This window comes from Platichthys flesus, chromosome 23 (assembly GCF_949316205.1).
Source record: "Platichthys flesus chromosome 23, fPlaFle2.1, whole genome shotgun sequence".
NCBI lineage: Eukaryota > Metazoa > Chordata > Actinopteri > Pleuronectiformes > Pleuronectidae > Platichthys > Platichthys flesus.
The window spans coordinates 17,532,589-17,560,497 of record NC_084967.1 but is presented as its reverse complement, the minus strand read 5'-3'; the positions used below and the strand labels follow the sequence as shown (position 1 = coordinate 17,560,497).

At 49.0% G+C, this 27,909-nt stretch overlaps 2 protein-coding genes across 6 annotated transcripts; one reads left to right on the top strand and one right to left on the bottom strand.

The window, feature by feature from the left end:
* Positions 1–37: 37 nt before the first annotated feature.
* On the top strand, positions 38–6,851 carry ovch1 (ovochymase 1). Of its 3 annotated transcripts, XM_062383205.1 has the most exons (13): positions 38–203; positions 278–358; positions 713–896; positions 1,040–1,115; positions 1,246–1,435; positions 1,503–1,642; positions 3,738–3,888; positions 3,961–3,996; positions 4,081–4,303; positions 4,367–4,524; positions 4,608–4,706; positions 6,366–6,502; positions 6,615–6,851. In XM_062383205.1, exons 1-13 carry the CDS (start codon positions 95–97, stop codon positions 6,774–6,776), a joined length of 1,746 nt encoding a protein of 581 aa, XP_062239189.1. In that variant the 5' UTR covers positions 38–94; the 3' UTR covers positions 6,777–6,851. The 3 variants fall into 3 exon arrangements, with proteins under 3 accessions (XP_062239189.1, XP_062239190.1, XP_062239191.1); XM_062383206.1 differs by lacking the exon at positions 1,040–1,115 and having other exon boundaries at positions 1,290–1,435; XM_062383207.1 differs by lacking the exons at positions 38–203; positions 278–358 and having other exon boundaries at positions 757–896; positions 1,290–1,435.
* Positions 6,850–27,705, bottom strand: stab2 (stabilin 2). 3 transcript variants are annotated; one of them, XM_062383201.1, is made up of 68 exons: positions 27,585–27,705; positions 27,375–27,490; positions 26,420–26,505; positions 25,356–25,422; positions 24,954–25,049; positions 24,723–24,845; positions 24,450–24,646; positions 24,174–24,301; positions 23,961–24,094; positions 23,807–23,886; positions 23,473–23,622; positions 23,180–23,323; positions 23,047–23,109; positions 22,754–22,870; positions 22,435–22,488; positions 22,244–22,324; positions 22,016–22,168; positions 21,828–21,887; positions 21,518–21,619; positions 21,343–21,429; positions 21,088–21,199; positions 20,833–21,013; positions 20,652–20,745; positions 20,417–20,575; positions 20,099–20,194; positions 19,691–19,783; positions 19,561–19,608; positions 19,356–19,483; positions 19,169–19,271; positions 18,584–18,661; positions 18,417–18,506; positions 18,223–18,330; positions 17,993–18,124; positions 17,353–17,481; positions 17,202–17,264; positions 16,624–16,722; positions 16,345–16,540; positions 16,163–16,258; positions 15,946–16,003; positions 15,766–15,839; positions 15,539–15,664; positions 15,326–15,399; positions 15,141–15,212; positions 14,736–14,855; positions 14,608–14,652; positions 14,462–14,539; positions 14,098–14,253; positions 13,881–14,009; positions 13,681–13,740; positions 13,425–13,601; positions 12,956–13,045; positions 12,742–12,888; positions 12,244–12,303; positions 12,041–12,164; positions 11,647–11,796; positions 11,467–11,571; positions 11,143–11,250; positions 10,529–10,722; positions 10,311–10,452; positions 10,016–10,149; positions 9,767–9,932; positions 9,452–9,558; positions 9,239–9,358; positions 8,105–8,251; positions 7,889–7,999; positions 7,676–7,807; positions 7,196–7,291; positions 6,850–7,031 (listed from the first exon to the last, which is right to left on the bottom strand). In XM_062383201.1, exons 1-68 carry the CDS (start codon positions 27,638–27,640, stop codon positions 6,975–6,977), a joined length of 7,458 nt encoding a protein of 2,485 aa, XP_062239185.1. In that variant the 5' UTR covers positions 27,641–27,705; the 3' UTR covers positions 6,850–6,974. The 3 variants fall into 3 exon arrangements, with proteins under 3 accessions (XP_062239185.1, XP_062239188.1, XP_062239187.1); XM_062383203.1 differs by lacking the exons at positions 6,850–7,031; positions 7,196–7,291; positions 7,676–7,807; positions 7,889–7,999; positions 8,105–8,251 and adding an exon at positions 8,259–9,158 and having other exon boundaries at positions 14,450–14,539; XM_062383204.1 differs by lacking the exons at positions 24,450–24,646; positions 24,723–24,845; positions 24,954–25,049; ... (2 more) ...; positions 27,375–27,490; positions 27,585–27,705 and having other exon boundaries at positions 14,450–14,539; positions 24,174–24,376.
* Positions 27,706–27,909: the final 204 nt, after the last annotated feature.

Sequence of the window (27,909 nt, the reverse complement as noted above, 5' to 3'; positions counted from 1 at the left end):
GTGGTGACGCAGGTGTGACATCACACAGGTGAGATTGATGAAGAGCACGTGAGCGGAGCTCGTGCGGTTTGTCTCGTGCTGCTGTGACGTGAGGATGATGTCTCTGCTCTGTCTTCTGTGTCTGTCCTCACTGCTCTCAGGTCTGTCTCACCTGAGTCTTCCATCAGATGAGGTCAGAGCACAGAGCAACGTGACGGCTGCAGGTAAAATCCGACTCGTCTGATTCTTCGTGGATTGAGACAAACTGGAATCTGATTGGTTGAATCTGATTCTTCAGGTGGAAACTGGACTCAGCTCAATGAGACTTTCACTGAAACTAAGGAAAACGGAACTTTCTCTGGACTCTTTGGATTCAACGGTGCGTTCGAGTGGTTGTATTTTCATCCTCTTTATGAATGTATAAATATTTAAATTACAAGTTTGTTCTCTGGTATTATTAGTTGAGATAATATATAATTAAAATATAAATTATATGGGGGAGTTTGTATTAAAATGTTAAATCTATGTTGGCTAATCATACGAGAAACAGGGAGAAAAAATTATTCACGTACAAATACTTTACATCGTTTTAAATTTTTAAATTGTGAGTTGCTCTCATGTTTTACTCTTTGATCAAACAATTTTTTCTGAACTCATTGATTGGGCTTGTTAAATTAAGTAGTTGAACTAACTAGTTAACTAACCTGTTGCTGTGAACCGGGCCTCCTCTCAGACGTAGCGGGCCGCCGCTGCTTCCTGCCGGAGCAGGAGCTCGAGTCCCGGATCATCGGCGGTCAGGAGGCCTGGGCTCACTCGTGGCCGTGGCAGGTGTCTCTGGGTTTTGCGTCCATGCCGGCCTGCGGGGGGGCCATCATCGCTCCGCAGTGGATCCTGTCTGCTGCTCACTGCTTTCAGAGGTCATTGTTACACACACACTCACACACACACACACACACACACACACACACACACACACACACACACACACACACACACACACACACGGTTCTGGACGAGTCGTGAGGTCATCAGCTGATCAGTGAGAATCAACCTGCTGCAGGTACAACACGGCGAGACTCTGGAGCGTGAAGGCCGGTAAACATGACCTGGACAATCCTGAGGAACCAGGACAACAGGTGTGTGTGGTTTAAAGTCACAACCTGGATGAATCAAGTTTAGAATGTTATATAATATGTTATATTGTTTGTGTGTGATATGAACATATCACACCTGTTGTGTGTGTGTGTGCATGATGTCATCTTTCAGTCAGTCGCCGTGGCGCTCATTATCATTCACCATCGTTACAACAGTCGGACCAAAGAGAACGATGTGGCTCTGCTGAAGCTGCAGGAACCTCTGGTCTTCACCAATTCCATCAGACCCATTAACATCTGGACGAGTCCTCTGCCGCTTTTCAAAGGCTGCACCATCACTGGCTGGGGCACCACCCGAGAGAGTGAGTCCTCGCACACCTCAGAGCAGGTCGAGTCTGACGCCTCCTCACGTCTGTTGTCTTTTACCAGACGGACCTCGAGTCAACAGACTGCAGGAGGTAAACGTCACCGTGATGCCCTCTGATGTCTGTAACCAGTACTACAGTGGTAGGATCAGGTCCTCCATGTTCTGTGCTGGAAGGAGCAGAGGAGGAGTGGACGCCTGTCAGGTGAGACCCTCAGAACCTGGACTCTTAAAATGAGTCTAACATGTGATGAGTCTACGCGACAAATCTGTCTGCCTCGTCTCTTAACGTCTGTGACCTCGTCTCTTAACGTCTGTAACCTCGTCTCTTAACGTCTGTAACCTCGTCTCTTAACGTCTGTGACCTCGTCTCTTAACGTCTGTAACCTCGTCTCTTAACGTCTGTAACCTTGTCTCTTAACGTCTGTGACCTCGTCTCTTAACGTCTGTGACCTCGTCTCTTAACGTCTGTCCTCGTCTCTTAACGTCTGTAACCTCGTCTCTTAACGTCTGTGACCTCGTCTCTTAACGTCTGTCCTCGTCTCTTAACGTCTGTAACCTCGTCTCTTAACGTCTGTAACCTCGTCTCTTAACGTCTGTGACCTCGTCTCTTAACGTCTGTAACCTCGTCTCTTAACGTCTGTCACCTCGTCTCTTAACGTCTGTAACCTCGTCTCTTAACGTCTGTGACCTCGTCTCTTAACGTCTGTGACCTCGTCTCTTAACGTCTGTGACCTCGTCTCTTAACGTCTGTGACCTCGTCTCTTAACGTCTGTGACCTCGTCTCTTAACGTCTGTGACCTCGTCTCTTAACGTCTGTGACCTCGTCTCTTAACGTCTGTGACCTCGTCTCTTAACGTCTGTAACCTCGTCTCTTAACGTCTGTAACCTCGTCTCTTAACGTCTGTAACCTCGTCTCTTAACGTCTGTCCTCGTCTCTTAACGTCTGTCCTCGTCTCTTAACGTCTGTCCTCGTCTCTTAACGTCTGTCCTCGTCTCTTAACGTCTGTCCTCGTCTCTTAACGTCTGTAACCTCGTCTCTTAACGTCTGTCCTCGTCTCTTAACGTCTGTCCTCGTCTCTTAACGTCTGTAACCTCGTCTCTTAACGTCTGTCCTCGTCTCTTAACGTCTGTAACCTCGTCTCTTAACGTCTGTGACCTCGTCTCTTAACGTCTGTAACCTCGTCTCTTAACGTCTGTCCTCGTCTCTTAACGTCTGTAACCTCGTCTCTTAACGTCTGTAACCTCGTCTCTTAACGTCTGTGACCTCGTCTCTTAACGTCTGTGACCTCGTCTCTTAACGTCTGTCCTCGTCTCTTAACGTCTGTCCTCGTCTCTTAACGTCTGTAACCTCGTCTCTTAACGTCTGTAACCTCGTCTCTTAACGTCTGTGACCTCGTCTCTTAACGTCTGTGACCTCGTCTCTTAACGTCTGTGACCTCGTCTCTTAACGTCTGTGACCTCGTCTCTTAACGTCTGTGACCTCGTCTCTTAACGTCTGTCCTCGTCTCTTAACGTCTGTCCTCGTCTCCTAACGTCTGTAACCTCGTCTCTTAACGTCTGTCCTCGTCTCTTAACGTCTGTAACCTCGTCTCTTAACGTCTGTCCTCGTCTCTTAACGTCTGTAACCTCGTCTCTTAACGTCTGTCCTCGTCTCTTAACGTCTGTCCTCGTCTCTTAACGTCTGTAACCTCGTCTCTTAACGTCTGTCCTCGTCTCTTAACGTCTGTAACCTCGTCTCTTAACGTCTGTAACCTCGTCTCTTAACGTCTGTGACCTCGTCTCTTAACGTCTGTGACCTCGTCTCTTAACGTCTGTGACCTCGTCTCTTAACGTCTGTAACCTCGTCTCTTAACGTCTGTAACCTCGTCTCTTAACGTCTGTAACCTCGTCTCTTAACGTCTGTGACCTCGTCTCTTAACGTCTGTGACCTCGTCTCTTAACGTCTGTGACCTCGTCTCTTAACGTCTGTAACCTCGTCTCTTAACGTCTGTAACCTCGTCTCTTAACGTCTGTGACCTCGTCTCTTAACGTCTGTCCTCGTCTCTTAACGTCTGTAACCTCGTCTCTTAACTTCTGTGACCTCGTCTCTTAACGTCTGTGACCTCGTCTCTTAACGTCTGTAACCTCGTCTCTTAACGTCTGTGACCTCGTCTCTTAACGTCTGTAACCTCGTCTCTTAACGTCTGTGACCTCGTCTCTTAACGTCTGTGACCTCGTCTCTTAACGTCTGTAACCTCGTCTCTTAACGTCTGTCCTCGTCTCTTAACGTCTGTAACCTCGTTGTCTGTCGCTGGTAGGGCGACTCTGGCGGTCCTCTGTCCTGCTTCACTGGCAGTAGATTTGAGTTGGCGGGTCTGATAAGTTGGGGCGTTGGTTGTGGGCGAGCGAGACGACCGGGGGTCTACACCAACCTGCAGGAAACCACCCAGTGGCTGTACGACAACATGAGTGAGTTCACAGACGAGCGGCGCCCGGAGCTTGTACCTGAAGCGTGTGATGAGTTTGTTGTTTCTCTTTCAGACAAGATGATGGACGATGACGAGCGCGCTGACGGAGGTTCGTCTGAGACACACTGCGTTCATCTTGTGATCAGATTATTATTTATCATGTTTGTCCTGATGTCATGTGATCTGGAGACAGACGACAGCTGCGGGAGGGGGCGGAGCTCCAGCTGTGGTCGTTCTCCGGGTGTAGCCAGTCTCTGGACATCGCAGGACGATGACGTGTCTGTGGAGAACGTGACGGAGGCCTGTCCCTTCTTCTGGCCCTGGCAGGTCAGCCTTCAGTCCAACGGGCGCCACTACTGCAGCGGCGTGCTGATCCATCGCCGCTGGGTCGTCACTGCCAAACACTGCAACGTCAGGTAAGACGCCCTGGGGACATCGGGTCCTGTCACCGCTGCTACTGACCTGTACTTTCCCCGCAGAGCCAAGTACGACGTAGTGGTTTTAGGAATTCATGACCTTCGGTTCTCATCGTCCCAAACGGTCTCTGTGGACGAGGTCTTCAACCTGCCGGAGGACGGAAGCTTTCCACCGAAATCGGACCTGTCTCTGCTCCGCCTCAGCGTGTCCGCCAGATTCAGTATAAACACAAACTCCGAGTCTCACGTATCCACGTCTGTGCAACGTCTGTCTCACCTGAACGTGTCCTCTGTTCTGTCTCAGATTCAAATGTGTCTCCAGTCTGTGTCCCTGATGAGGACGAGGAGCTCAACGACAGCTGGAGCTGCTTCACCGCCGGCTGGGGCGTCACCGAGGCTACAGGTGACCTCTGCCCTCCGTCACCTTTCAGACCGAAAAGTCCAAATGGATCAAATATTAAGTGTGTGGTCTGGTCTGTGGTCTGTGGTCTGGTGTGTTGTGGTCTGTGGTCTGGTGTGTTGTGGTCTGGTGTTTGGTGTGTGGTGTGGTCTGGTGTGTTGTGGTCTGGCCTTGTCTGGTGTGGTGTGGACTGGTGTGTTGGTGTGGTGTGTGTTGTGGTCTGTGGTCTGGTGTGTTGTGGACTGGTGTGTTGGTGTGTTGGTGTGGTCTGTGGTCTGGTGTGGTCTGTGGTCTGGCCTTGTCTGGTGTGTTGTGGACTGGTGTGTTGGTGTGGTGTGGTGTGTGTTGTGGTCTGTGGTCTGGTGTGTGTTGTGGACTGGTGTGTTGGTGTGTTGGTGTGGTCTGTGGTCTGGTGTGGTCTGTGGTCTGGCCTTGTCTGGTGTGTTGTGGACTGGTGTGTGCTGTGGTCTGTGGTCTGGTGTGTTGGTGTGGTGTTTGATGTGGTCTGATGTGTTGTGGTCTGGTGTGTTGTGGTCTGGTGTGGTGTGGTCTTGTGTGTTGGTGTGGTGTTTGATGTGGTGTGTGTTGTGGTCTGGTGTGTTGGTGTGCTGTGGTCTGGTGTGGTGTGGACTGGTGTGTTGGTGTGGTGTGGTGTGTGTTGTGGTCTGTGGTCTGGTGTGTTGTGGACTGGTGTGTTGGTGGGGTGTGTGTTGTGGTCTGGTGTGGTGTGGACTTGTGTGTTGGTGTGGTGTGTGTTGTGGTCTGGTGTGGTGTGGACTTGTGTGTTGGTGTGGTGTTTGGTGTGTTGTGTGTTGTGGTCTGGTGTGGTGTGTGCTGTGGTCTGGTGTGTTGGTCTGGTGTGTTGGTGTGCTGTGTTGTGGTCTGGTGTGTTGTGGTCTGGTGTGTTGGTGTGTTGTGGTCTGGTGTGTTGGTCTGGTGTGTTGGTGTGTTGTGGTCTGGTGTGTTGTGGTCTGGTGTGTTGTGGTCTGGTGTGTGTTGTGGTCTGGTGTGTTGGTCTGGTGTGTTGGTGTGCTGTGGTGTGGTGTGTGTTGTGGTCTGGTGTGTTGGTCTGGTGTGTGTTGTGGTCTGGTGTGCTGTGGGCTGGTGTGTTGGTTTGCTGTGGTCTGGTGTGTTGTGGTCTGGTGTGTTGTGGTCTGGTGTGTGTTGTGGTCTGGTGTGTGTTGTGGTCTGGTGTGTGTTGTGGTCTGGTGTGTGTTGTGGGCTGGTGTGTTGGTTTGCTGTGGTCTGGTGTGTTGTGGTCTGGTGTGTTGTGGTCTGGTGTGTTGGTTTGATGTGGTCTGGTGTGTTGTGGTCTGGTGTGTTGTGGTCTGGTGTGTGTTGTGGTCTGGTGTGTGTTGTGGTCTGGTGTGTGTTGTGGTCTGGTGTGTGTTGTGGTCTGGTGTGTGTTGTGGTCTGGTGTGTGTTGTGGTCTGGTGTGTGTTGTGGTCTGGTGTGTGTTGTGGTCTGGTGTGCTGGTTTGCTGGTTTGCTGTGGTCTGGTGTGTTGTGGTCTGGTGTGTGTTGTGGTCTGGTGTGTGTTGTGGTCTGGTGTGTGTTGTGGTCTGGTGTGTGTTGTGGTCTGGTGTGTGTTGTGGTCTGGTGTGTGTTGTGGTCTGGTGTGTGTTGTGGTCTGGTGTGTGTTGTGGTCTGGTGTGGTGTGCAGGTCACATTGATGCTGATCGTCTCCACCATGCTGGACTGACTCTGGTGAACGGAACGTCCTGCAGGGGGCGCTGGGGCGAAGGACTCGTCACTGACTCTCACATCTGTGCTGGTCCTGCTGGCTCCGCCTCCTGCATGGTAACAAGTTTATAATAAGGACGACCTCCTGATGTCGGTTAACGTAATGTCTGTCGGTGTGGGGGGGCGGGTGTAGTAACAGTGGACTGCCACCTGGTGTCTTCCCCCACAGGGCGACTCCGGAGCCCCCCTCTACTGTCGGAAGCGCGGTTCCTACTTCCTGTTTGGCGTGGTCACATGGGGCAGTCGGCGCTGTGACGTGGACAAACCGTCCGTCTTCACCGCGCTGTCAGATTTTCATTCTTGGATCACGCAGCTGACGGACGACTCGTGAAAACAGTTTGACTGGAAACTTTTAACAATCAGCTGTGACCGAGAACTTTCTTTAATTAAAAGTCATCCCACCGTTTGTTTGTTTGTTGTTTATTTGATGAAAGTTCTTTTCTCAGTTACATGTTTAGATTGTTTTCTACAGTTTACATTACTCAACCAATCAGGAGCCCCTGAACTCGTCATGTGACTGCAGCTGGTCTCAGGCGTCCTGCAGCAGGTCGTACGATCCTCCGTCCACCGCGGGCTGGTCCTCCGCCTGAAAGCATCGAGGTCACTCAGCTCAGACTCTGATTCACTTTTTATTAAGAAACGAAGGCTTGAATCAAAACCAAGTTTTGAACTGATGACTCAAAACGACTGGAACCAGCTGATTATCAGAATGTGTTGAGTTGTGTTGACGTGTGTGAAGCAGTGACTCACTGTGGCGTCACACATCTTTGACTCTGGAGCTGCTTCATAAACAGGGTTACAGATGCTGCTGCCTGCGGGGGGCGCCGTTTCCTCCTCTTCTTCCTCCTTTAAGGGACGAAGAAGATTATCAATGAAACCAGAAATTATCATACACTAAATTAAACTGTTCTCCACCTCCTGGTGGCTGTGTACCCCCCCCCCCCCTCCTCCATGTTAGCAGATGGGACCTTGACCAAAGTAAAGAATCAAAGGAGACGTTTCAGTTCTCATCTCTGATGCTCAAGTGTTTCTGATCCGTTTGGTTTGAATCAGTTATTTGTTGATTAAAACAGGCTGAGACGTCATGATTGACAGCTGAGGCTGACTCACGATTGGTGGAGAGTGTGTGGGCGGGACCCTGATACAACGATCAATGCAGATGAGCACAAAGTGGCAGCAATCGATTCTGAGACGAACAATCACTGATCACACACACAAACACACACAGACCTTGAAGTAGTGGAACTGGAATCCTTTGTTGTTGTTTTTGTAGAAGTTGTATCCGATGCACACCCCCGCCGCCACCAGCACCACCAGCAGCGTCACGCCCACTCCCATCCCCGCCTTGTGCCCCACATGCATCTGCAGAACCAATCACAGTCAGAGTTACCGCTCACGCGGGGTCGGGATGAAGGGGTGCTGTGTTATCATGACAACACTCACCTCTTGGCGAGGGGGGGGGGCTTTCAGCGGACCCTGAAGAACATGTATGATCCCGTTTGAGGCCACGACGTCCGAGTCGGTGACAAAGCGATCGTTAATGTAACGAGACGCCTGAGGAAAAGAAAGAGTTTCAAACCACAACTCTGTCATGGTAATCGAAATGTTCCATGTGACGCGTGTCGGGGGGGGGGGGGGGGCACGTCGCCCCCTACTGACCAGAGCTGAGGCGTCCAGCAGGTCGGACACTCCAAGGACCGTCAGACTCCCGGCTCTCGTCCTGATTCGACTCCCGTTCTTCAGCTCGCTGAGAGGAAGAGCCCTGCCCTCGGACAGGTGGTACTCAATGTCCCACTGAGACAGAGTCTGCAGGGACACGAGGACAGGTGAGGACAGGTAGGGACAGGTGGTACTCAATGTCCCACTGAGACAGAGTCTGCAGGGACACAAGGACAGATGAGGACAGGTAGGGACAGGTGTACTCAATGTCCCACTGAGACAGAGTCTGCAGGGACACGAGGACAGGTGAGGACAGGTAGGGACAGGTGGTACTCAATGTCCCACTGAGACAGAGTCTGCAGGGACACAAGGACAGGTGAGGACAGGTAGGGACAGGTGGTACTCAATGTCCCACTGAGACAGAGTCTGCAGGGACACAAGGACAGATGAGGACAGGTAGGGACAGGTGTACTCAATGTCCCACTGAGACAGAGTCTGCAGGGACACAAGGACAGGTGAGGACAGGTAGGGACAGGTGGTACTCAATGTCCCACTGAGACAGAGTCTGCAGGGACACAAGGACAGATGAGGACAGGTAGGGACAGGTGGTACTCAATGTCCCACTGAGACAGAGTCTGCAGGGACACGAGGACAGGTGAGGACAGGTAGGGACAGGTGGTACTCAATGTCCCACTGAGACAGAGTCTGCAGGGACACGAGGACAGGTGAGGACAGGTAGGGACAGGTGTACTCAATGTCCCACTGAGACAGAGTCTGCAGGGACACAAGGACAGGTGAGGACAGGTAGGGACAGGTGGTACTCAATGTCCCACTGAGACAGAGTCTGCAGGGACACGAGGACAGGTGAGGACAGGTAGGGACAGGTGGTACTCAATGTCCCACTGAGACAGAGTCTGCAGGGACACGAGGACAGATGAGGACAGGTAGGGACAGGTGGTACTCAATGTCCCACTGAGACAGAGTCTGCAGGGACACAAGGACAGGTGAGGACAGGTAGGGACAGGTGGTACTCAATGTCCCACTGAGACAGAGTCTGCAGGGACACAAGGACAGGTGAGGACAGGTAGGGACAGGTGAGGCTTGATGAGGACAGAAGTTGAGTTGTGGTCTCACCTGGTTGTCAGGCAGTCCGGTGTTGTCGGGTACGAACAGCGTGGACTGAACCGTCAAGTTGCTCAGACGCTTCACAAACTGCTTCCCTGACAGCGAGGCCTCTGAGCAGCTGAGGATTTGCTGAAGACGAAAAAAGATGAGGTCACGATGAGGTCAGGATGAGGTCACGAGGAGGTCATCTGATTCACTGTGTGCTGTTAGTCTGGGACTCACCTTGAGGAAGTTGGAGAAGGTCGGCGTGGACATGAGCACCTGCAGCAGGTTTCCTGTGCACCTGAACCCGTCTCCAACGTAACCCACCTGACACTCACACCTGACCTCTGCAACCAATCACAGCCTCTCTCATAAGTCGTTCTGATCACTTCTATTTTTATTGAACCTCCAACTCAAATTATTTAAAAAAGTCAAAATTAAGTTTTTTATCCATTTAAAGTCATAAAATAAAACACTAAAGTTTTGATAAAAATGTAATATTTATAACAAATATTTTAAATAATGTGATGACTTCACTTCCTCTTCCTCGCTCACCTTTCATCCGGTAGCAGTACACGTCCCACGACTCGCTCAGGTTCTTGCGGACTCCGTAGTCCACAATGCCCACGTGCCCGAAGCCGCAGTTGGGGTTGGAGTAGGTGGTAGGATACGCCACCCGGGCCTGGTCCAACCAGCCGGCAGCACACATGTTGAGTCCACCCTGCGGACACACGCCGGTTTGACCACGTGATGACAGCCATGATGAAACACGTGAACTAGTATGTTTGTGACATGTTCACTGACCTCCTGAGCATAGGACAGCTGCGTGTACGTGGCCAGGGCCCCCCCCTCTGCACCGCACGCTTGCTGCGCAAAACTGAAGTTCAGTTTGTACTGCCCCCTGTCTGAGCGGAGGTGAAACACACCGAGAGTCGCATCTGCACACAAACACAACGACACATTAAACACAACACGTTCAACACAGTGAGTAAACTCGATCTGCTGATTGGTTCTCATTGGATCAGCTGAGCCACGCCCCGTCAACCCTAAATTCAAAGCATCCAATGATGTGTTAGAGAAGTCAGCATGTGATCCGTACCTTCAAAGTGCAGGTCTGTACATTTGGCATCTTGATGACAGCGTCCGTTCCCTTGGAGACAGCGGCTGATTGGCAGCTGTCTGACCTCACAGGTCACGCCATCACCGATGTAATTGTCTTTACACGAGCACTTCTTCTTTCCCTGCTCACAGGGACACGTCACGTTAGGACAGAGGAGACGTCAGAGTCCAAACCCGTTTAAAAGACTCGTTCCTCACCGGGGCAGTCATGATGCAGGTGGCGTGTTCATGGCAGCCGCCGTTGTCTCCAGAGACGCAGGGGTCAACGGGCTGACAGGTGAACCCGTCCCCAGAGTGACCTTTAGGACACGTGCAGGTCACCACCTCTCCTATCTGAGAACACTTAGCGCCTTTAGCACAACCGCCATTCCAGACCCCGCACATGGCCGCCACTGAGGACACGGAGAGGTCAGACATCACGTTATACACAACATATAGAGACACGTGTCCCCACTGAGGACATGGAGAGGTCAGACATCACGTTATACACAACATATAGAGACACGTGTCCCCACTGAGGACATGGAGAGATCAGACGTCACACACAGGCAGATCCAGGTCTTTCTTCTTCTTCTGATCTTTCCAGTCTTGTGTTGATGACCACTGCACTTTACACCACAGGTTCTCTTCAGCATGCAGTAGAGACTGGGACCGAACCGTCCACTTTGGGGCTAGAGGACGATCATGTTCTTTCAAAATAAAAGCAGCTGAACTGACTGTGATCAGCTCCTGTTGAACACACAGATTTACTGTGTGACATCATCAGGAGGTTATACTTCCTGTTTCCTCCTCTTTGTTAGCACAGTGTTTACCTGTGCAGGTGAATCCATCTCCTTCATAAAATGGCCGACACACGCAGGTGCTGTTTTCCGTGCAGACGGCTTTAGGAGAACAAGGTGGAGAACACACAGAGACGTGACCTGGAGACAGAAGACACCGTCACTGACCAGGAAATGACATCACTCAGGTTTAATGGAGCTGGATCCCGTGTCATCAGAATCCATCAAGAAGAAAGTGGATCATCAATAAACATGAATCTAATAAAACCCAAATAGATAAAAAACATGAAACAGGGAGTTTATGATGTTTGTGATAAAAAACATTTAAAATAAACTCAAAGGGTCCGACCTACTCACTCTGCTCAGTGTCACACCGCTCGCCGCTCCAGCCCGCCTCACACAGACACGCCCCCGTTCCTTTACGCCCCTCGTCACACGGCCCGTGGGCGGAGCAGCTGCAGGCTGTGAAGAACAGAAGTCACAGGGGTCAGAGGTCACGACAGCTCAGGTGGAACCGTCACTCAGGAGTCCGCTCACCTTTACAGGTGGGCCCGTAGAACCCATCACTGCACTGCTCACAGGCCACGCCCCCAAAGCCTGCGTCACAGGTGCAGGTGCCGTTGCCAAGGTGACCGTCATCACATTTACCATGGTTACTGCAGGAGGAGCCGACGCCCCCTGGACACGCTGCAGTGATGATGTCACAACACAAGTAAACACGATTATTACTGAAGTCAATGGAATAAAATAATATTTGTCATCAGGACTTAATGAAATGTATTCAAATTTATTTTGTATCAATATATAAAATGTAAAAGTATAAAACTGAAAACTTGTCATCAAATAACTTTATAATTAATTTGTTATTTTGAAGATTGTGACACAAATAAGAACTTTAACTTAGAACTCATCAAATAATGAAATGTTTTACCCAAACAATCTCGTCCGTGGTAACCAGGACAACACTTTGGCTGCCAGAAGTTGACGGTGCAAACGCTGAGGCAGCCGGAGTTCCTGGTGACGAACATGCTGGGAAGGTCACACTTCTGGATCTCCTGAAGACCACACAGGGCGTTTGTACAGAGACAATTCTGATTCTATTTTTCATGACAGAGACGATGAAGAGGATCAAACCTTCAGTTTGGAGCCTTTGGGACAGCGAGACGCTGAGGACGTGCAAACTCCACAACTCATCTACCACAGAAGAAGAAAAAGACCTGAATGAAACTAGGAACCAAGAAACGACCTGAGATAAGTAGTAAAATCACTTTCACAGTTTCAAAATATAAACGTCACTAATTTATCGTGTTCAAATAATCTAATAGAATGTGAATAATAATAAAAACTTCCTGGTTCTTGTCCGTAAATGTTTGAGACTTGTTGCTGTTACAGTGAACAATAAAGTTTTTAAAGGACTTTTATTGTGTGGTTGGTTTTAATAAAACTTTATTTTATATTCTCTCAATGTGAAGCATATAGAATTTCCTCAAATTCAATGTGCTTCACAAATAAAATTAGCATGAAGCATATTTGCTGTAAATTTCTCATTACTTCATTACAGTCTTCATTAGAAACAGTTCATCTGAAAAACACCAGGGGGCGCTGCAGACATAACTTAACATGAGGAGTTACCCGGAGTTCAAAGGAGGTCTGTTCATCACAGCGTCCTCCGAGGCTGGGCGGAGTCAGAAGGCAGTCGATCCCGTAAGCGATGCCACCATTAAACACGAGGTGTCGTTGGACGATGCGACATTTCCCGTCGTTAACGAAGATTTCTCCCTGTTCAAAGACATCGTGAGTGAGAGTCGCGCTCGTCGACTCCTCGTGGATTTCCTGTCGTACTTACGATGCTGTCTGTCCCTCCGCAGACGAAGGAGAGAGGTGAACCCTGCAGCGTCCGGGCCGAGTCCAGATAGATCAAACCTTCAGCGTAAATCTGAGCAAGCGGAGAAGAAGGTCTTAGAAAACCTACGTGTAGAGCGCCCCCTGGTGGTTGAGCACATGATCATCGATCTCTATGTACTTGTCTTTCATGGAGACAAAAGGTTAATTAATCCTGTGATGAACAGATTGGAGTTTGGAGTTCCCCAGGGATCGATTCTTGGTCCAGTTTTTATTTTAACTTTTATTTCTCTCTTATGTCGATGATAACTTTGTTTATGTGTATAAGTTTGTTTCCCCTTTGATAAACACATTATAAATTAATAAATGTTCAGGTGTTATGCCATTTTACGATAAGGACACAGTTTTATCTTCATATAAAAACTCATAAAAAAGTGATTTGTGTTTTGATTATAACTGTTGTGGTTTTAAACCTTCTGGCTGTGCAGGATGTGGTACTTCAGGTACTCCATCAGCTGAAGGCGGTTGTCCTGGTGGAACAGGAAGTCCTTCTGCTGCTGAGGCAGAGACGCCATCACCCCGTCTGACGGCAGGAAGAGCGTGAGTGGCTGGTACATCCCATCGTTCACCAGGTCCATCACGCCTGTGTCCTGAAGCAGAGGAAAACAACAGCATCATGTGACCAAGGCCAGCCAATGAGGTGTGTGTGTGTATGTGTGTGTGTGTCACCTCGAGCAGCTTGTAGAAGTGTGTGTATCCATGACGTTCGGCCACATCGGTCAGATTCATCTGAGTTCAGGACGGAAACAACGAGTTATTGACTGAAAAATAAATCGGCCAGTGGTTTATTCTCCGCAGTTCAATTTATGTCTACATAATTAAATATGAATAATCGATCAGAAAGTTGTTGATTAATGTTGTGAACTGACTGCGATGTTGGGATCTGAATATTTGTCGACGTCTGGAGGAAACAGGATCTTGTCGATCTCGTGGAAAATCCCATTGACGCTGAGGCCGTCGCTGTACGTCACGTTAGCTTCGTTGATGAAGATCTTTCCCTGAAAACAGTTTGTATTCATCATGAATCAGCTGATCATGTGACAGCTTTTGAAATATTGCTTGAGATTAAGCTGCCTGATTGGCCACCTGGCTTGATCTGGTGGACAGGACGAGTCCGGACAGAGACGTCAGGTTTCGGGGGCGACTCAGGTCGGCGGGCAGCAGCGTGTGACACATCACGATGTGGCTTCGCAGGACGGAGGCGTAGCGCTCTTTAGACTTCTCCAACATCAGAGATTTCATCTACATGAATAAATATGTGTTGATTTCAGGTCATCTTTTTATTACTGAGTCAGTGTATAAAATGTTTAATAGCATATGTATATTTTACAAATAATAATAATAATAATCATGGACAAGTTTAATCATTATTAAGGAAATATTATTGATCATTAAGCTACTTCAAAATAAATGTCTTGTTGTGAAAACGTGTGGTGACCTTGCCGCTCACTCTGTCCACTGCGAAGGCGTCACCGCTCGGTGGAAAGACGGTGAACGGGCCGCGACCTTTCAGAGAAATCTCCATCATCTGAAAGAAGAGTTCACATGGTGAGTCAGTTTCCACCTGCAGGGGGCGACAGAGCGGTGGTCACTCACCATCAGGCCGAGGTAAAAGTCTCGCAGCTTCCTCGTCAGGATTTCCTGCAAAGAGTCACAGGTTAGCAACCGTGACCTGCTTTAATGTGATGTGATGTGATGTGATGTCATGTGATGTCATGTGTCACCTTGCCCACGGTGCCTCTGCATGTGAGTCCGTCTCCCAGGAAGTTGGACCTGCAGCTGCAGGTACGGACGCCCGGACCGCTCATGTTACAGCGAGCAAACTGATGACAGCCGCCATTTTTCTAGAAACAGTCAGAGATAGGTCAACCCTCTACAGAGTCACATGACCACATTTCATAGCCTCTACTGACACCTGGTGTTTCACTGCAGTACTGCCTATTTACTAAAGCAGACCTTAGATTTGTATTCAAGATGCTTTTTCAGTCTTTCCCAACTTTGTTTCTGAACTTATGAACCTTTTCAAGTGGAACCCAAATTAAAATGATGAACCTCAAACATATTAGGTCTCCTTCAAACAACGTTAAAACAGAACCTTTATTGATTATTGATGACATCATCGAACTCACCTTTTGACACAAGTTGATCATGTGACAGTTCTGTCCGTCGCCTGAGTAACCCTCACTGCAGGAGCAGGACGTCTGCACACAGCATGACATCACTAATCAATAATCAATAATCAATAATCAATAATGACTAATCACTAATCAATAGTCACTAATCAGCAGCTGATGGTCGCCTGTTGAAACTTTACTTTGTTCGGCCCGACGTGGATGCAGTCTGCGTTGGCATGACAACCTCCGCTTCCCCCCAGACAGGGGTTTATCTCTGTGGGGGGGGGGGGGGGGGGGAGACAGGTCACGACTGATCAATCAAATCATTGATTTGATATCGAATAGAGATTTAAGGTTTGAATGTATTTGATCAACAGTTAAAGCTGTGAGCCGCCGCCTGAGGCCACACCCACCAACACACACGAGTCCGTCTCCATGGTACCCGGTGCTACAGACACAGTCCCTGCGTCCCGGGCGCGTCCTCTTACAGACGGAGAACTGACCACAGCCGCCGTTATCCTGCTCACACGCGTCTGTAGCTGGAGACACAGACACACACGCTGAGTCTGAGCGTCACGCCTGAGACTGAGTCAGCTGACAGGTCACCTGACAGGTCACCTGACAGGTCACATGACCCTACCTTGACAGGAAGTCCCGTTTCCCTGGAAGCCAGCAGCGCAGAGACACCGAGGTCCGGACGGTCCGATCACACAACTGTCACACAAACGCAACAAATCACATTACTACACATTACACCGAGCTGCATTCACAGCAGCGCTCTGCAGGGGGCGCTGCAGCTCACTGAGTTGTGTTTACATACTTTGCACTTGTGTGACATTTCACTGAGCCGCACAACTCGTCAGCCGCCGACTCGACTTCTGTAAATCAGGACACTCTCCATTACATATGAATGTACAATAGAAATATACATACATGTTTTAATACATGCTCTGTCATATAAACACACAGGTACTGTGATACATACATATACACATGTTTAAACACACGTCACACTCGCTCTTCTTTTGTTTTCTTACTTTCGTCACAGAGGATTCCTCGCCACCCGACATCACACTCACACGTCCCGTCGCCCGAGACGCCTTCGTGACAGCGTCCGTTTTTACATCTGCAGTCTGAGGGAGGCAGGAAGAGGCGGAGTCACAGTTAAACGTCCAATCATGTTTCTTGGTTAACAGTTTCCTATGCAAAGCGTCCTCACCCTGATCACAGTGGACACCATATTTGCCGCTCTGGCAGGTTTCACACGCCGTCCCGTTGAAACCTTGGTTACACTGACACACTCCGGTTCCGTTCGTCCCGTCCATACACACTCCGTTCCCGAAGCAGGGCCGACCCTGTGCCCCTGGGCAAGGCTCGCAGTGCTTCCCGAAAAACCCGCCACAACACGCTTGGACCTGAGAAGAGACGAGAGCAGTGAGACCGCGAACGTGTGTGTTCTTCTCATGTGAATCACACGTATGTGTCAGAGCAGACGTACAATGTTCTTCTGAAGGCAGGTGGGTCGGCAGCCGATGGTCAACAGGCGCTCTCCTTCAAACATGCGGCTGAACATACACTTCCTGCTCCGCACGGATTTCTGCAGAGACCAAAGGTTAATGAAAGAAAATCAGTGAGATCTTTAAACAGTCAAGTCTCGGCCCTCATTTATGTTAAATCAGTTTTCGTCTATTTTTAATTTATTATACGTTTAATTTTGTGTCAAAACTATGTCTCGATAAACTCATTAGTTGACCTTCACTGTCTCTGAGGACACACACTGTGGTGAAAACCTTTTACTACTCAATAACAACACTTGGACCTGTATCCAGGAACCTGACAGAGAGCATGTGGTGTTTTGGAGTCGGAGCCTCTGGAAACAGAGAGTTGAGATGTACTGTGAGTGAAATTAGAAAAATCACATCATCTGCAAACAGGCAGAGTTTCAACTTTAGTTTCCTCTTTTCTGTTTTTCAGATGAAGTTTGGAAGCTGATGGACTGGTCTGCATCATTGGTCAGTAAATGTTCGTCATTCGGAGACTCTGAAGTTTTCATTGTGTGACAGTTTGAACCCGTACGTCTGGGATGGAGTTGTTGGGGCAGATCTTTCTGGTTGGGAACAAACAGTCCAAGCATGTTGCCTGTGAACAGAAGAGAGGAGGTTGTCAGTAAACAGCTGACTTTGTGTTCGTTGTTCTCCTCAGTTCCTTCGCTCTTCGGGTTCCGTACCGTGACCTTCTGATACGTAGCTTCATCGCAGCGGTTCCTGTTGATCCGGAGAACGGCCGACAGACCGTGAATCACGCCGTTACCGCTCAGGATGTTGGACGAGTTAATCTGAGCGTCGTTCACTAACAGCTGGAGGACGGAGAGAGAGAGTGACTCAGGATGAAATCAGACACTCATGTAAATACAATTTCATTTATATAGCACTTATCTAAACAAGGTTATAAAAGTGCTCCACAAAATCCATGATTGCATCCATGATCCAGGACTGAGAAATGACAGGGGTCTGCCTGCTAACTGGTCGGGATCGAATTTTACTATTTCAGTTTTATTTGAATTTAACTGAAGGAAATCAAATGACATGCACTCTTTAATGGCCGATAGGCACTCTGTTATGGCTGATAACGTTTCCAAATGGGATCGTGTAGAGCAAAACTGTATGGGACCAAAAAGAGAACCTTGTGGCACTCCGGACATCAGTGGGGCCACGAATGAGGTGTTATTTCCAGTGGAAACGGAAATGTCTCTTTCTGAGAGATAAGACTTGAACCAACTAAGGGCAGTTCCAGATATGACTACGTATTGCTTTAGTCTATTGATAAGAATATGGGTTAGGAAAAATATATAGTTACTGATCAGATACCTTTCCCTCTCGGAGGACGATGGCGAGTTGGAAAGAGAACCCCAGCAGCGTCGGCTTGTAACCTCCAGGCTGCAGGTCGGTCTTTAACAGGCGCTCTGCTGCCACCACATGGTACCGAGTCGTATTAACGTCCTGTTAATATCAAATACAATTACAGAGAGGTTATTCAGAACTTTTTGTTCTCAGTAACTGGACGTTTTATTATTCCATCAGATAAAGAGTCTTGAGACCAGAGCAGCTGCAGCCATTTTCTTCAGGTAGTCGTTGATGGCGGCATCTGTTGGAGCGAAGACGGTGAATCCATCACCCTGTTCGATCTCGTCCGTCAGGTTATAATCCTCAACAACACAAACAGAGACACACTGTGAACATTACACATATATATAGTGTGTGTATGTTCGGGTATAGGTGTGTGTGTTCATACAATGAGATATGATCTGAAGAGCGAGAACTCGGGTCTCAGAGCGAGTGTCGCCAGCAGCCCTTCACTCAGCTTCCTGTCGGGAACCAGAACCTGAGGATGAATTCAGAAGTGCGTCAGTCGCAGGTGAGAACGTGTCGTCAGCATCGGGAACGCCATCGGCTCTGTACCTTATCGATAATGTGGATCAGTCCATTGGTAGCAGCAATATCGGATGTGGTGATGGTGGCGCCACCAACAGTTGTGATCTGATAAAACAATATCTTAAAATGGTAAGAAAGTTCTTGGAGAGATTTACAGATCTGACCCGTACAAGGAGCTGCGATCATAAAGTCCAGAGACCTTTCGTTGTGCATCCACATCAGAACGTATCACACGAGTCAAACACAGAGACCGAACAGTAGGAGGAGCCACCGCTCCACATAGCAACAAGATTCATCAGGGCACGATCACAAGCAGCGCCTCTGCTTCAGAACATTCTCCTGGAGAGTTTCAGCACCAACCACCTGAACTGTGGTACGATAGGAACCAGGCACTCCATCATTTGCACCAACACAACTTTCTCTCCCCACCTGCTGTTCTCACGGTATCTGACTTCCTGCGACTTCCAAGAATGGACATCCAAATCAGATTCTTGTTGTTAATGCAACTGTCCTCAATAAATAAAAGTCAGCGCAGGTTAAAGGACTATCACAACAGGTTTCTGGTCTTCTGGCCAGAAACTTGATTGTAAACCATCACCTCCGTGGACTCACCTCATTGGCTGTAGAAACAGGGAACGTTCCCTTGAGAAGTGAGGTCACAGTGGAAGTGGTGCTCAAGCTGGCAGAAGGATAGTTTCCAGGGATCATGTGATTTCTGTCAGGTGTGAAACACAGATGTGAACAAACAGCCAGAGACAAAGTTCATCTGTTCTTAATAAAACCACTTTAAAGTTTTAACCTGATGAGACTCGGCAGGTTTCCCTTTCTCGTCCAGAAGTTCTTGTCGTCTGAAGACATTTTGTCGACAGCAGCAGAAGTCGGAACCAGGAGGGTGATGTTCTGATCCGATAGAGACACACCGGAGTCCTGACGGAGAACGGACAAGACTGATGACATCACAACAAACTATAGACAGCTGACAAACAGAGCCCGCTCGTACTCACAGTTGTCCACTTGAAAAACTCGGACATCTCGGGCAGCGCCATCAGCTCCTTTAAAACCAGGAGAACAGACTCAGCTGTGTCAGTGAACGCACCACACAGCGGTTAATGTGTGAACATGGCCGACACTCACCTGTTCCACGCTCCCGAAACACATCCGGCCATCTCCAACGTAACCTTCGTCACAGACACACGTCCACTGAGAGGACAGCAGCAGACAGCTCGCCTGAACACGAGGACACGGACAATTATCTGACGTCCCACAAGTCACCTGATCACATAATCTGATCAATTACTATTCGTGATCAATAACATTCAGGAATCAAAACCACAGACTTGTGAATCATGGTCCAATCGACCCAATCAGGAGTCAGACTCCGCCTGTTCTCATATCATCAAATAACTAATTAAAACCAAACTGATCATCATGAACGTCTACTTAGATTTTTTTTGTTTGGTCCATGGCCCATCTGCTAACATGGAGGAGGAGGGTTTATGAGTATACTGCAGTCAGCCAGCAGGAGGCGATCATGTCTCTCACCAGGTAATGGCAGCCTCCGCTCACGGTGACACACGGATTCACAGCTTCACAGTCTCGTCCGGTTCCATGGTATCCATGTTTACAGCTGCAGTCACTCTGAGATCACAGACAACACGCTCACACCCCATTGGCTCGTTTAAATATGGACAGACATCAGGAGACAATGATTCAAAACCAGAAGCTACTAGCACAGGTCACTGTTAGCCGACTCCATCGCCCAGAGCATCATGGGAAGTGTCATTCCAGATGTGAGACTCCCCTGAGCAGCGCTGACACCTGCAGGGGCTGTGAGGAAGTGCAGGTTCAGACAGAGCTCACCTGTCCGGGGCCGACGTAGATGCAGGTGGCGTTGGGGTGACAGCCGCCGGCGTCCGGGCCGTCACAGTTGTTGATTGATTGACACTCGTCTCCGTCCTCCCTCCATCCGGTCAGACACTGGCAGGAGTGAGTCCCAGGTCCTGTCCTTATACATTTAGCCTGCAGGGGGCGGCAGGAAGTCAAACATGACGTATCTGGACAGAAGAGCCGCGACGCTTGTTAAAGAGCGACTTACGTTCACGCTGCAGCCGCCACGGAGCGGGGGGGCACACGGGTCGGACTCCACACACGTGATCCCATCGCCCTGATAACCAGGTTTACACACGCACCTGAAAACACACAGCACACGCACCCACTCTTTACTGCCCCCTGCTGTTCATCATCGAGACGTTCAGAGTCAGAGCAGAGGAACTCACCTGGCCGTCCCTTGACTGAAGTCGCAGTCAGCGTGGGCGTGGCAGAACCGGGCCTGGGCGCCGCACGCCGCCGTCTGCCGGTCGCAGAACGGACCGGTGAAGCCCGGCAGACACGAGTCGGCTCTACAGCGCCCGTCTGAGTCCGGACGGTTGTCGCACTGTCCGTGGGCACACACACACGCTGTGGACACACAGGTGAGGTCACTTCCTGTGACATCACACGTATCTGACGTCACAAGGTCATGTGTCACTTACTCTTGTCACAGGTTGGTCCATGTTTATCGGTTCTGGAGCAGAAGTGACAGCGAGAGCCGCGGAAGTTAGGATCACAGGCACATGACCCGTTTCCTTTGATGCCCTCCATACACTGTAAAACACACATCAACCCTCCATACACTGTAAAACACACTTCACCTCAAAAATACTTCAGTAGGTAAAACACTATTTAGTCCTTCCAATTGAACAATATTTTGGTCAATAGAGATTTTTGTTGTGCAGAGTGAGTCTGACCTGACCGTGTCCTGAGCACGGCGTCTGGTATCCACCTGGACAGGGACGACAGTCAGGACCATAGAAACCTTTACAGCACGCTGGTGTCTAAACACACACAAAAAGACACACTTCCATCAGGACAGTCTCGTTTGAAGTGAAATGAACTCAGGTCATGAGTCATGTGTTTTTGTACCGTAACAGTTGCATTGCAGAGCCGGGAGCAGCCGGTGGACGGGACTTTGATGGGCGGACTGCCGATAGAAGCCATGTACAGACATCCAAACCTGGATGAGCCCTGACGAGCAGAGATCACAGACAAACACACAGCCTTATATTTCATCCCCCTGTTTATTACACAGTTTACCAACACAGTTAATAAGGGATTAGAGTGAGAAGTCTTACTGTGTAATAAACTGTTATAAACTGTAATAAACTGTGATGAACTGTGATGAACTGTGTTATAGACAGTGTTATAATAAACTGATCAGAGTGGGACCTCTTACTGTTTCAACTCCAGATGAGCATGGTAACACTTTGATCTTCAGGCAGCTTCCACACTCGCCCTGAAAAAAACAGCTGATGATTGAGTGTAAATCTGCTTTTCTTCAGTTTTAAATCAGATTAAAGTCAAGTTAAAAACGTGTTTGAATCAGGTTTGAATCAGGTTTGACTTCAGCCGCTGGCCTCTCACCCGGACGATCGTGGACTCGGTGATGTCACACCTGTGAGGCAGCACGGGTTCGATGGAAGGCGGAGTCAAAACTCCATCCAGCACATAGAGACGTCCATTCCTGGCTTCCACCGCTGACTCCAACACCGCTGCTCCGTTAACCAGGATCTGACCCTGGAGAACAAAGCTTCACAATCCAGACGACCCAGAATGCAACACCAAACACAAGCAACTTAAATCCACACTCACGTTTCCTGTCACGTTTATCGTCAGAACCTGATTCGCCTTCGTCACAATTCTGGGGCCAGAAACAGCGTTGTAGACTTCCAGCTTCAAATCAGGAAAGTAATTCTTCATCATCATCAAATCATCATCAGCATCATCATCATCATCATCATCATCATCATCACGAGAGTAACTAAACATGGCGTGGTACTCACGGCGGTGGACGGGACGATGTGGTTCCTGAGAAGCTCCACCAGTTTGTTGTGACCCTGAACATTCAGAATAAAAGGTCAGAAAACCGACGTGTGTTTGTGTCTGTGTGTGTCTGTGTGTGTGTATACTAGGTGTGTTAATACTAGGTGTGTGTACTTCAGAGTGAGGAGGTTTGGTCTGGTTCTCACTTTCTGACCCACATTTATTGGACTGTTTGAGAAGTAAGACTTTAAGGGTTAGAATCAGGTTAAAGGTAGGGTTAGGGTTAGGAAATGCATTGTGTCATAGAGTGTCCTCGTTCAGATAGAAGCACAAACAAACCTCAGTGCTGCTCAAGTACGTCAAGTGTCCGTCAGTCATGGCGTCGAAGGCTGAGCTGGTCGGAGCGAAGACAGTGATCGGCCCTGGAAGATCCAAGATGGATGCCAGCTGAGTTTTCTGTGGAGTGAACGCCACACGGCCATTAATCCTTAGTGACAGGAAAGGTCAATACACCCTGAGTGGTTCATCCTCTGAGGACCAGGACCATCATCAGTGTTTTCAGCCAGACCAGGAATCTGGATCTTCTGGATTTCTTGTGGAATCTAAACGTGTTGTGTGTAAAAAGCTCTTACCTCCAACAAAGACTTGAACTTGTCAAACTTTCCATAGTCAGAGATGATCTTCATCAGGTTCTCCTGAGGACAGCAAACATTGTGAATAAGTGGATCCATCAAACAGGATCAGCTCAGGTGTGAGAACACGTACCTCAGGATTGCTCTCCACGGTTGACGAGACACTGTCCATCAGCTTATTGATGACATGGATCATCCCGTTGGATGCCACGACATCGGACTGGATGATCACGCCTTTCTTTCTGCTGCCATGGATACGAATCTTTGTCTGTGCATCCTGGAGAAAGACGATGTTTTGATTTAAGGACGGAGACCAAGCTGAGGACGACCGGACGTTACGAGGACAAGAAGTTCAAAAGATGGAATCATCGTAAAACCTTTGTAGGTTCATTCATCTGAGTGCTAAGGCGTCTCTCTGACTCTCACCCCCTCCGATGAGTCCACCTCGGCTGATTTTCCCGTCAGGGTGAAAAAGACGTCTGTTTTTTTCAGAGCGTCAAATGGCATCACCCCGGCAACCAGATGCATCTTACACAGGTACTTCGCTTTAGATGAGTCGGCGAGCAGAGTCCTCATCTGGATGGACAGAGGGACAACGTGACAGGACAATCAGACTTCAATCGGACGATGATCAGACATTGATCGGAGCTTGACCAGGGTAAGGATTCACCCAATAATAAATTACTTTCATAAGACAACAGAGACACTGAGGTCAGAGCAACAGAAACGTTATCAGATGATAAATCTGAAGGTTTCTCACCAAAGTTCCTTTGAAACCTTTATTGATTGGGATGAAAACCGTGAATGGACCCAGGTTCTGCAGAGGCCACGACAGAGAACCTGTACAACACAACAAGGTCCTTTAATTGTCTGCTCAGCTGATCTGCTTCCTCATCTCAAACTAATCATCATACCAAACAGAGCGATGGCGTTGCTCAGTTGACCCCTCCACTGTCCAGCAGGCTCCGTGTTCAGCTCGTTCAGACGCTGCATGATGTCCCCGTAGCACACTTTACCATTACCTACGTAGCCCTGGAGACAGGTACACCTGAGGGACAGAGGGACAGGTGATGCTACTGCAGTTTAAAACACAGTGAGTGAAGAGAGAGAGAGTTCAGGGGACTGACTGGACTCGTCCCAGGCCCACGGTCGAGCAGTTGGCGTTCTTGTGACAGGAACCTGGTCGACAGGCGTCCTTCAGGCTGCAGCCGCCGTCTGACAGGTTGTCGAAGCCAGGAAGACACTCACAGTGAGACTGAAGCAGAGAGACAGTTTTATTATGACGGCGAATCCTCCTCAGGTCTGGATCCTGATCTTCAGCCTAAACCTGTTCCAGATCTTGATCATGCTCTTGGTTCTGATCCTGATCTGGAGGAACCTGGTTCCTCTCAGTTGTCCAGTACCTTCCCTGGTCCTTCGTAGATGCATTGCGTGGACTCGGCGGAGCAGCCTCCTTGTTTGGTCTGACACGGATCGATGGCCATGCAGACTCGTCCATCGCCGCTGTAACCCTCATTACAGGCGCACAGGTGCTGGTTCGGACCCGTGTGGACGCAGGAGGCGTAGGTGTGACAGACCCTCTGAAGACACGGGTTTATTGCTGAGGACATAGACAAATAAGTAAATATGAATATCTTAAAGTTTGAATAAAGAGAGAATAATGTTGAAGTACTCACATAAACACTGATCTCCTGACCTCTGGTGACCTGGTAGACACTGACATCCTAACTGACCCGTCAGAGCGTCTTCCATACAACGAGAGTTCTGCTGACACCTGAGCGCCGCACACTCCGGAACCTCTGTGAGGTCACAGGTCAGAGGTCACAGGTCAGGTAATGATGAGATAACTGATGATCAGCAAATGATTGATTATTGATCAGACTAATCTTAATCTTAATCTGACTGACCCTGGTCGCAGTTTGGACCTTTGTATCCAGAGAAACAGGTGCAGTGCCCGTCACCTTTTAATCCAGAGTCACAGAGGCCATGAACACAGGAACACTCTGAGAGAGAGAGAGAGAGGGGGGGGGGGGGGGGGGCAGAGAGAGAGAGAGAAAGAGAGGGAGAGGGGGGGACAGAGAGAAAGAGAGGGAGAGCGAGAGAGAAAGAGAGAGAGGAAGAGGGGGGGACAGAGAGAAAGAGAGAGAGGGGGGGACAGAGAGAAAGAGAGGGAGAGCGAGAGAGAAGAAGAGAGAGGAAGAGAGACATAGAGAGAGAGAGAGAGGGGGGGGGGGACAGAGAGAGAATTAAAATAACTAAATATTAATCAGTCAAATTCAATTATTTTACAAGAAACAGTTTTTTGTTACCTGAACTACAGGTGGAACCAAATCTACCTGGAGAACAGTCCTCACATGATGTACCTGCAAACCCGTCCTACACACACACACACACACAAACACACACACACACACAAACACTTTGTTAAAGACTCAAAGAACCTCCTGAAAGACTCAATCCAGGTGTGTACCAAGATGTGTAACCAGGTGTGTGTCCAGGTGTGTGTCCAGGTGTGTAACCAGGTGTGTAACCAGGTGTGTGTCCAGGTGTGTAACCAGGTGTGTAACCAGGTGTGTGTCCAGGTGTGTGTCCAGGTGTGTAACCAGGTGTGTAACCAGGTGTGTGTCCAGGTGTGTAACCAGGTGTGTGTCCAGGTGTGTAACCAGGTGTGTGTCCAGGTGTGTGTTCAGGTGTGTGTCCAGGTGTGTGTCCAGGTGTGAAACCAGGTGTGTGTCCAGGTGTGTGTCCAGGTGTGTAACCAGGTGTGTAACCAGGTGTGTGTCCAGGTGTGTAACCAGGTGTGTGTCCAGGTGTGTGTCCAGGTATGTGTCCAGGTGTGTGTCCAGGTGTGTAACCAGACGTGTGTCCAGGTGTGTAACCAGGTGTGTGTCCAGGTGTGTGTCAAGGTGTGTGTCCAGGTGTGTAACCAGGTGTGTGTCCAGGTGTGTAACCAGGTGTGTGTCCAGGTGTGTAACCAGGTGTTTGTCCAGGTGTGTAACCAGGTGTGTGTCCAGGTGTGTAACCAGGTGTTTGTCCAGGTGTGTAACCAGGTGTGTGTCCAGGTGTGTGTCGAGGTGTGTGTCAGGGTGTGTAACCAGGTGTGTGTCCAGGTGTGTAACCAGGTGTGTGTCCAGGTGTGTAACCAGGTGTGTAACCAGGTGTGTGTCGAGGTGTGTGTCCAGGTGTGTAACCAGGTGTGTGTCCAGGTGTGTAACCAGGTGTTTGTCCAGGTGTGTAACCAGGTGTGTAACCAGGTGTGTGTCGAGGTGTGTGTCCAGGTGTGTAACCAGGTGTGTGTCCAGGTGTGTAACCAGGTGTGTGTCCAGGTGTGTAACCAGGTGTGTGTCCAGGTGTGTGTCCAGGTGTGTGTCACCTGACAGGTGCAGGTCCCGTTCCCTGTCAGTCCATCGGAGCAGACTCCTCGGCTGCTGCAGGGTCTGTCGGCTCGATCAGGACATTCTGAAACAACAGGAAACACTTTCAGAGTCTGTCCGTCCACTTCCTGTGTCCCCCTCTCACTGCTGCTCCATCTCTGGTTCCTGTTCCCAGGTACATGTCAGAGGTCAGAGGTCGTATTTGATCCAGCTTCATGTGACCGTCAGCACATTTCAGTCCAGCTGATCCTGAGTCTGCAGAGAGGAAGGAAGTTGTGATCCTGCAGGATGATCTGCTTCCTGCAGGAGGGAACATGTAACACACTCACACACTCACACACTCACACACTCACAGACTAACACACTAACACACTAACACACTGACAGACTCACACACTTTTGTGTCCACAAACCACTTCTGAAGTCTCAGGGGAAAACAGAGTTAGCCTCCATATCTGCTTAGTTTGAAAGTCTCTGATGTCTTCCTGCGAGACGCGTCCACGGACCTCGGAGACATCGCGTGGCTAAGTGCGCTAGCTTCGCCACTTTGAGGCTTAAAGCACACAAACCTCGTTTCCAGTGGAATCTGAACGACGGGGTGTGAGGACACTTGATGACATCACAGGAGCATGATGTCTTTGATCTGTTTATTAGGTCTGAAGAATCCATTAGCGAAGGGAAGCTAATAAAATAATAACTAGACAGGGCTAAACTTTAATATGCTAAATTTAAGTTAACCGAAAAGTATGGCAAAACTAAACAAAGTTAAAACTAACTAGGTTAGCCAATTAGATAAACGGAATGTTACACAAAACAAATGTAGTTTTTTCCTTCACAATAAAAGCCTGTTGAAGTGTTTTATGTCAGTTAGCATTAGCAGGGAGCTAATAGCAGTGAATGGGCTCCTGAACATTTATATTCATGTTTGACTCAGAAAACGTTTCTCATCCTCACCGACACAGTCCGGCCCCCAGTAACCAGGACAGCATCTCTTCAGCTCCACCTGCTGGTAGCACTCGAAGCTGCAGCCGCTGATCGGCAGCTTCAAACTGGCAGTTCTGACGTAGTACCTGAGGAGAGAGCGCCACAGAGGGTCGTCACGTGTTCTCCCGTGTTCTCACGTGTCGTCACGTGTCGTCAAGTGTTCTCACGTGTCACACTGACCTGCAGTCCTGAGCCACGGAACGCGGCGTCTGTTTGAATCTCGACGGACACGACATCAACAGACTGATGCTGCACGAGTGACACGACGTCCGAGTCCTGAGAACCGTCGAGTTCGAGCAGAAGTTCTGAAAAACAACGTTGTTTAGATAAAGACTTATTCATGAATATGGTATATAATCATCTACACACATATATATGTATACATACAAATATATACAAACACAAACACATACACACATAGATATACTATTTTACTTATACAATTAATTAAATTCGCTTAATCCACATAGTTGTAATAACAACAATAACAAAAACAATAATCATC

What these genes read in the sequence shown, in the direction of transcription:
- ovch1 (XM_062383205.1), top strand. Translation starts at nt 95, where the DNA reads ATGATGTCTCTGCTCTGTCTTCTGTGTCTGTCCTCACTGCTCTCAGGT. An exon ending in GCCAAACACTGCAACGTCAG is followed by an intron (nt 4,304 to 4,366) that starts GTAAGACGCCCT and finishes CTTTCCCCGCAG; the next exon opens with AGCCAAGTACGACGTAGTGG. An exon ending in CAGCGTGTCCGCCAGATTCA is followed by an intron (nt 4,525 to 4,607) that starts GTATAAACACAA and finishes GTTCTGTCTCAG; the next exon opens with ATTCAAATGTGTCTCCAGTC.
- stab2 (XM_062383201.1), bottom strand. Translation starts at nt 27,640, where the DNA reads ATGTCGTGTCCGTCGAGATTCAAACAGACGCCGCGTTCCGTGGCTCAG. An exon ending in GCAGAGGCACCGTGGGCAAG is followed by an intron (nt 14,653 to 14,735) that starts GTGACACATGAC and finishes GACTCTTTGCAG; the next exon opens with GAAATCCTGACGAGGAAGCT. An exon ending in CCACGGACGAGATTGTTTGG is followed by an intron (nt 11,797 to 12,040) that starts GTAAAACATTTC and finishes TCATCACTGCAG; the next exon opens with CGTGTCCAGGGGGCGTCGGC.